Below are 8,798 nucleotides of genomic sequence, written 5' to 3' on the forward strand. Positions count from 1 at the left end.
GGGGGACGCACACCCAGTGGCACTCAGGACTCTGCGCTTAGAAATTGCTTCTGGCAGGCTTGGGGGACCATATGGAATGTCAGATTGAACCCAGGTTCATCTTGGGTTGACAACGTGCAAAGGCAAATGCCCTATTGCTGTGCTATCGCTCTGGACAGATAATTTCCATCTTTAAGATGGTCAGCAATCCCTTTTGAGAGGCTAACCAAAATGACACACTTTCTTTACAAAAGATTCCAAACACAAAATTGTTCATGAAATTGTGGACTCTGGACTAAGATAAGAAGCTTCACTGGAATCAAGGCAGTAGATTCCAAGAATTCCTCTCCTGAATTAGGGCTGAGCATGCCTGGGGGAGGGGAGGGAGGTCTGTGTGTAGAGGGTGAGGGGAGTGGGTGTTGTAGGAAATCTATGAAGTTTTAGGGAAATAAAAGCTATCCAGATAAATCTGTTGAACACCCTGGCAAAAAGTTCCTTTTATAGAGCAATTCTTGAAAAGAAGCCTTAAGCAAGAAAAATCTAATCCAACCCTCTCATTACACTGGACAAGGCAGCCCAGAATACCTTTTTGGAGTGATCCTGCAAAATTCTTGCAGGCCAGAGGCCTTCCACTAAACCATGAAGGGACCCAGAAATAGTCTATTTGCATCTGTTTGATGCTGTGGAACATTTATTTGTTCAAATAGTGATTAAAAAACGTATAGTAGAAAAACTGGATTAGAAGAAAGTAAACTAGAATCTTCAATAACTTGATTTTCATACTTTGGCTTTGGCTCAGATCACTATCAACAAAGTTACTTTTACAAATATGGGAATGACTTCAAGTTCATAAACCTTTTTAAAACAAACCTAAAGTAACAAACAGTATAAATATGGAAGTTGAATTAAAGAGCAGTTCTCTTCGTAGGGAAGATGAATTTTCTAGAAAGCACAAGTTACAGTTTTGCTTATGTTTCTCAATACTTTAAGAGTATTTTTACCTGCAGAATATTTCTCTAGAACTTTCTCTGTTCTTTCTTCTCTCCATTAAAAAAAAAAGCAAAACAAAAAAAAATTTCTTAAATTAAAATAACAACCGATTTATAGGAAGAACAAATGTATATTTCCCCTAAGATCTGTAAGAACATAAACCTATTTCTTCTTACCTTTTTCATTCCATGACAATTTAATTATATGCATGAAAAATTACATGTAACTGGAAAACTTTATGGAATACTTCATGGGTCAACCCCAATTCAAGTTGCATCAAGTATGTATAGCACCTTTTAAAACTTAAAAAAAAATTGCTCGTGAATGTTTTAAATGAAAAGTACATAGATGAACCAAATTTTGTTTAAAAAACGTGCCTCTAAAATAACTACATCGAGAACTATCCTAACAATGTGAATGAATGAGGAAATTAGAAAGCCTATTTGAGTACAGGTGTGGGTGGTGTGGTGTGGTGTGAGGGATATTTGGGACATTGGTAGTGGGAAAGTTGCACTGGTGAAGGGGGGATGTTCTTTACATGACTGAAATCATATAACTGCTACATACATTCCTCTACATCTACCCGAAGGCTACTTCTTGAGAGCATATGGGAAGGTTTCACAACCTTATTTTCTTCTGAACTATTGATTAGAATCATCATTAATGATTCTAACAGACTATTTCAGGCACTTGACATTGCTAAAAACAAAAACAAAAACAAACACACTCATTTCCTTAGTAAAAAGTAATACTCATCCTATCTTTAATCCTAGGGAAAAAAACTAAAAGGAATTCTGTGGATTGGATTATAATGATTACATTTAATTTAAGCTTTCTTTTGAGCTTTGAAAGATTCAGAGCAAGTGACTGAAAACTAACTCTACTTATTTTGCTGGCTCTTTTTACTCTCTAGATTTAAAAAATCTTGACTAAATTGTCAGTTGGAAAGGTACGGTGACTGTGGGGAGAAAGAAGCAATAGCCAGATAGAATAACCGGAGGAAATTTTAAGATTAAAAACCATAGAACAATTTTGGTTTGGCACTTTATCCTCTATGTACATTTCCATTTCTGGAAGTACTAAGAACAGTAACAGCAATGACAGCCAGCATTTATTGAGTGTTTATACTCTTTGCTGTAAACTATTTCCAATGCTTTACTCATATCGAATCACTAGATCTTTCTTTCAATCTGGTGCGGGAACAAAGACAAATTGTCCTGAGGCAGAGAGAATTCAAACCCAGTTGTTTGGCTTCTGAGTTCTAAATAAACTTCAGCATCCACCCACCCACAAGATGCAAAGGTTTACATAAATGATTATTTTATATATATTATAATATTATATATATAATTATATGTAATATATTATACTTATTTATTTGGGGGAGTAGATGTCAAGCCAAAATTCTTTACTGTCGTATTTGGGGAGAAAAGTTTGAAATAGTATGAATGTCTTTCTAAAGTATGCTTTTGCTCCAGGAACATATTCTAGACCATGTGAGTAATATGGAATACTGAATACAGAAATCCAGAAAGCATTCTGACTGACTGTCCCTCTTCTCAGCTTTTATGTGTTGAGTCTCTGGTTTACTGTATTGTGCTGCTTTCATTTTGAGCCCATAGAAGAAAACTCAGTACTTGCCCTGGACTGTGTTCCTAACCAAATTTCTTAGTTAGTATTTTTAAAAAATAAATATGCAACGTGAATTACAGAAATACACACACACACACACACACACACACACACACACACACACACACACACACACACACACACACACACACACACAGATTTTGTGATGCTCTACAGGGCTAGCAGTATGACCATGTAAGTGCTATGTAAATATTTATACTTTTGCTCACATATCGCTATAGGCTTTTGTGCCTTTTATAGTTGATTAATTAGGTGACTCTTTGCAAGGTCAGATTTAAACAGTGATGTGTAAAATGTCAACGTGCCTGGAAATAGACCAAAATATATTCCCAAACAGTCAGACAAAACTTTTTTCCCTGTTCTCCAAGCTCAGGGTGTTGAGGAGATTACTCCAGTATGATAGCAGAATATTTCTAGCAAGTATGTGAAATAGAACCACCAGTCTGGGGGTGGGAGACAGAGGAAGGATGGCAGGAAAAGGTTTTTATAGTGGATGATCCACTGGCCATCTGTGTCTGGAGATCTTTATTTTGACTTTACCATCTGACATCATGATTTTAAAACAGAAGTGGAAACAGACATATTATTAGTTCCTGAAGACATTGTTTTGATCCACAAGTCATTTTAATCCTGTTTACCTAAAATGACTCCCCTGTCCCTTCATTAGACTTCTAAATGCAAAACCCTACATCAGCTGCCACTGTCTGGTTCCTTTCTTATTCCATAACAGGCCATGTGTCTCTCAACACAGTCTCTGAGAAGGAACACTAACTCAGGTCTGGAAGGTGGAAACCAAGGAAGATATGAAAACCATCTGTATCCGTCCGTTTTCACCACCACCATTTTAGACTTTTAAGGGGAACAAAGACTTTCAGTTTCTCATAAAATTAAATTTACGGTGCATCACACAAATCATGTGAAGTGTATGTATTCATTTCACATGGAGCAGCTGGTCAGTTGGGAGCATTAATTTTTTGTAGCTTCCAACCCTTACAGTATCATTTAGCATGTTGACAAAAGAAACCACACTTGAAAAGTGTTTGGCACCACCACCAAGAACAACAAAAACCCTGTGGTGCTGGCTGCACACCTGGGCCGAACACATAGGTAGCCTCTCCACAGCTATGCTGATTTAGAACAGGACAGTCATGCAAAGAGCCCAGAGCTGAGAATGAAAGTAGAGACACATAGGCAGCAGGTTTTTTTGAGGGGAAGGGGCTCCACACCCAGCAGTGCTCAAGGCTTCCTCTTGGTCCTGTGCTCAGGGAGCATTTCTGGCAGAACTCAGGAGACTGGTGTCCTGAGATTGAATCTGGATTGACTACATGCAAGGCGAGTCCTTTCATCTGAAGTACTGTCATTGGCCCCAACACAGGCAGTGGATAACAGGGAAAATAGTTTTTAGTGTACCTCACAGGGAAATAGTAATCGGTTACAAAATCTCCCAGGGTGATCTCTCAATTAACTGCTTCCATTTACTTATTTAGTTTTGTTTTGGGGCCATACCAACCAGTGCTCCAGGCTTACTCCTGGCTCTACACTCAGGGATCACTCCTGGAAGTGCTCAGGGATTCCTGGGGATAGAATTAGGGTTGGCTACATGCAAAGTAAGCATCCTGCCCACTATACTATTTCTCTCCAGCCCCAGTTTTTGCTTCCATTCAAGGAGAAAGAGGGCTGAGCAGGAATCTCAATGAGCAAAGGAAAGGATGAGAAGAAAAACTGTAAGCATCAAGAACAAAGAAACAGTGAGAGAAGGCTTCCTTCTTCTGAGTTCTATCACCTTAACAGAGACCATCCAGAACCATTTCAATTCAAAGGCACCCACTCCAATCACCACCACTTCACTGTTCTATATAGGAATGTTCTTCTCCACAGCACATCTCCCCACTATTTACTCTCTTAGGTTGATTGCTTGTTACCTGAGCCCACCTAGAATGTTAGCACCGAGAGGCCACAGACTCTGCTTGGTTTTGGGTTCACTCTCTTTGAAACCTATGCTTAAAACAGGGTAGGAATTCAATCCCCTTCGGCTGAGTTTATAAATTTGTGAAGTTGTTCATGAAGTCCAAGTTTTGATAATAAACATTTCATGGCAGCATTTAATATATGTAACATGCTGGCAACTGTGGGTAGAGACAATATGGGAGTTTATTTTAGGCTTATACCACTCTTTCTTTTGGGGGGGCCACACCCAGTGACACTCAGGGGTTATTTCTGACTATGTGCTCATAAATCGCTCCTGGCTTGGGGGACCATATGGGATGCCGGGGATCGAACCGAGGTCCGTCCTGGGTCAGCCACATGCAAGGCAAAGGGCCAACCGCTGCGCTACAGCTTTGGCCCCTATTTTCAGGCTTATATAACTCTGTAAAAATTGAGCATGAAAATAACTGGTAGACAAAGAATAAAGAAATGATCCCAAACTGGACTACACTGCTTTGTTATTTCTCCATCTACTTTTAGTTCTCAGCCAGAGGCCAAAGGAACTATCAAAGAGAAATCTAGGGAGCTGCTTACAGATTTTGGTTCTTGGTTTGCATTCTATCTACCTTGACTATTCTGGAGTTTTCTTCACAGTTCCAAAGACAAAGTTTCAGCAGTTCTCCAAAGCTGGACACTTCCTGGAAATACCTGGACCCCATTCTTCCTCATCCCCAGGTCCCTCAGAAGGCCACCCATCTCTCCCTGTGATCTTACCTATAGTCATTTTCGGGAGGTCAGCATTCCTCAGTTCCTCGGTGCTTGCCGATTTCATGACGGAATTGATGGAGGAGAGGGTGCTGATGAGTTGTGAATTGAGGGAGCCAATCTGTGAGTGGGGTTCCCCAAAGGCTTCGGCCAGTTCGCTATAATTCTCGGCCAGCAGCGTCTGCTGTTCTGCTAGGAGTTTCTGGACAAGCTCAATGTAGTGATCCAAACCTGTCACCATTCCGGGAGGGGTTGCAGGCTGGGGGTTGTCGAGCCACTCTCCGACAAGCTGATCCCCCACACCCACACTCCTCTTGCTGGCAGTGGGCCCCACAGTCAATGGGGGAGGTCCACAAGCGATGGTCCTCATCTTGAGCCCCACTAAATAGTTGTCACTAATGTTTATCTGCCCCACACCTGACTCTTTGGTCTTCACAGCCGATGGCCTGTCAAAACCAGCACTGCCAGAGAGCATGGTCCCCACTCCCACAGACCGTGTTTTCACAGAGGGGCTGACATCCCTGACTCGGCCTTCACCCACGGCCACTGTCCGCATCTCCACAACCTGGGTGTTGGTCTGTTTATCCAGAGTGCTCACGATGGTGCTGGTGCAAGATTCTGTAAGTGTGGCCGTCTCAGTGTTGGTGAACTGGTTCACTTGTGCCAAAGCCGTACTGGTGTGCTGGCTTGTGGTATGAGGCACGGCCATGACAGCAGCTTCCACTTGGTTAACTGCCTCGGTGCTCACACCCCGTGAAGTGTACGTCTGGAGAGGGCGGACAGTCACCTGCACGGAGCAGTCGCCGCAGCCTATGGACCGCACATCTTTGAGATCCAGATTGTTCTTACACAGTGCCAAGCCACTGACAGACTCTTCTGTGTTGCTGCCTGTTTCACAGATGCTGATTTCCACGCCCACACTCTTCTCAGAGGTCTCCAAAGCCCTCCCAGCAGCTCGGTCACTCGTTTCCACCCTTTCCTTAACAACCCACAAGTTCATGGGTAGCTCGGGTCCCACAGCTTTGTGCTTATAATTGGGCTGACAGAGGAGGCCCACGCTGCAGGTCTGTATAGAGGTGCTCACACCCACGTCAACTCTGTCCACGTGATCGCCGGACATCTGGTCTCTAGTCAGCACCACAGCCTCCACCATTTTGCTAAACACAAGAGGCTGAGCCATGGTGGCTTTATCTACTTTTGTCCTGGACCCGGCAGCCTGCAGCTCATGTTTGAGTTTTGTCATTTCCCTGTCATGTGTGGTTTCTTTAAGCTGCACTTCTAGGCGGTAGATCTTCTCCTTTAGGGCTTCGATGGTCTGCTGCTGCAATTCAATTTCCTTATCTGCTTCTGTCGTTACTCCAAGCATGGCCTCAGTCACGCTAATGCCCAGATCCTTTGATTCAATGGCTGTCCCTACAGCAGCATCCTTACGAGACCTAGAGTTCCTGTGGTACACGATTATGTCATCCATGGCTTCATCAACCCCCACAGCCACAGACCTGCACTGGGGAGTCTGGCAATCTCCATTCTCCCTGAGCTCTGGGGCGGCCTCATAGCTGCTGTCCTGAATCTTCTGCTCCAGGGCCTGCATGTCTGCAGTGAGCTGCCGGAACTCTTTTATCCTCTGTGTGCTCTGCTCTACGCTTTCCATCTCTTCTTCCTCATAGTCAATGTATAATTCCCCACCACGCCTCCGGACCCTGGAGAGCTGATCCAGCTGGGAGGCGTTTCCCGCACTGAAGGACCGTTTTCGCATGCCACATGCATCGTTCTGGGCTGCGGCTCTCTGGCTCTTAAGCTGGGAAGCCAGTTGCCTCTTCTCCTCTTGTAAGACAGAGATCTTGACCTGGAGCACAGGGATTGTTCGCACTTGCTCTTCCAGCTCCTTGAGGCGTTTCAAAGCCACGGCCATCTGCTCCCGGATGTGCTGCAGATGCATGGGGCTCACATTGGTCACTGGAGTGGAGATGCCCGAGCTCAGGGGGCTGTGACGTACAGAGCTTCCCATGGAAGAAGCGGTGGCGGCAGTTGGGGCATAGCCTCCAAAGTCCCCATTGCCCTGATAGCCGTTCTGAAGCTGATGCATGGCAGGATTGTGGTTTCCAGAGCTCATAAAGGAGGAGAGTGAGCTCGTTGAGCCCAGGCCCCCAAAACTAGCCAGTCTAGGCCTTCGGAACTCACCTGGGGCCACCTGCATGGTGACACGTTCCTGTTCTAGCCTTCTCCGTGTCTCCATTAGCGTCTTGGTGACATGAAGATTGTGTTTTGGGAGTTGGGGTGAGGGTGGAGGTAACTGCCGATTTTCTGGAATGGCAAGAAAAGTGGGTGAAGTCTCTAGAGGGGCTGGGGGTCTTGAGACTGACGCTGAAGGAACTTGGCTTCTGGCTAGGAGAAAGTTGGGGGACTGCTTGCTCTCATCGCTGTTGGAGGAGGAGAGGGACTCAGTGGAAGTCCACGGCCCTTGGTGGGCAGCTGTGGTCCTTGATTCCCGGCATGGCACAGATGGTTTCCGCCTTTTCTGGATGTTCAGTTTCTTGATGGTGTTTCCTTTTTGTATATCATCCACATATTTGAGAAAATCTAAATCCAGCTGATACCCATAGGGGGTCTCCACAAAATAAGGATCCTTCTGTTCCTTATCATGGTCTCCATTCAGGACCTCATTTGTTTTACCTGAGGGGGAGAGAAAGGAACTACATTATAATGTCACATAACACATATAAAGAACAAAACTACAATTTGTGCATGTTTGTGCATACTTTAGCATACATAATTTGTACAAACTGTAGCAAGCTGGTATGGCTGAGGAGTTAACCCTAGATCTACAGTTTAATAGCTGGAAGAAGCAATGAGTTATAAATTCCTCAGAGGGTAGGGTATTTGTCTTGCATGCGGCCAGCATGGGTTTGATCCCTGGCATCCCATATGGTCCCCTAAACCTACAAAAGTTATTCCTGAGTGCAGAGTCAGGAGGAACCCTTGAGCACCTCCAGATGTGGCCCAAAAATAAAAAAATCAAAAAGCCTTTATCAGAAATTCAGTGTCTCCAACCCCCAGTAAGAACGGATACAAAGCATTATTCTCTAAGGTTGTTAAAAGAATATAATGAAGGCTATTGTAAAGACATAGTAAATTCATAGGATATTTACCTAGAATATAAAGCACATAGTATATTCTCAATAAATACTTCACCTTGTAAAACGAATGCATTAAAAAGATTTGAGGGGCCGGAGAGATAACATGGAGGTAAGGCATTTGCCTTTCATGCAGAAGGTCATCAGTTCGAATCCAGGCGTCCCATATGGTGCCCTGTGCCTGCCTGGAGCAATTTCTGAGCATGGAGCCAGGAGTATCTCCTAAGCACTGCCGGGTGTGACCCATAAGATTTAAAAGCATTCAAATAAATAATTTTCAAAGTCACCAACAGTTCCTCCAGTGCAGACAAGTCACTGGACATCTATGTTATAAAGTGTATGCGCTCGGGC

General features: G+C 43.8%; 1 protein-coding gene across 2 annotated transcripts in view; it reads right to left on the reverse strand.

Moving 5' to 3' along the window:
• The window catches only part of KANK1 (KN motif and ankyrin repeat domains 1), a 29,402-nt gene extending 21,418 nt beyond the window's left edge, over window positions 1-7,984 (reverse strand). For both annotated transcript variants that reach the window (XM_049773059.1, XM_049773051.1), the window contains exon 1: window positions 5,323-7,984. In XM_049773059.1, coding sequence (XP_049629016.1) covers window positions 5,323-7,549 — 2,227 coding nt within the window. In that variant the 5' untranslated portion in view covers window positions 7,550-7,984. The remainder of the gene's footprint in view (window positions 1-5,322) is intronic.
• Between the last annotated feature and the right edge of the window lie 814 nt (window positions 7,985-8,798).

Source organism: Suncus etruscus, chromosome 1 (assembly GCF_024139225.1).
Source record: "Suncus etruscus isolate mSunEtr1 chromosome 1, mSunEtr1.pri.cur, whole genome shotgun sequence".
Lineage (NCBI taxonomy): Eukaryota > Metazoa > Chordata > Mammalia > Eulipotyphla > Soricidae > Suncus > Suncus etruscus.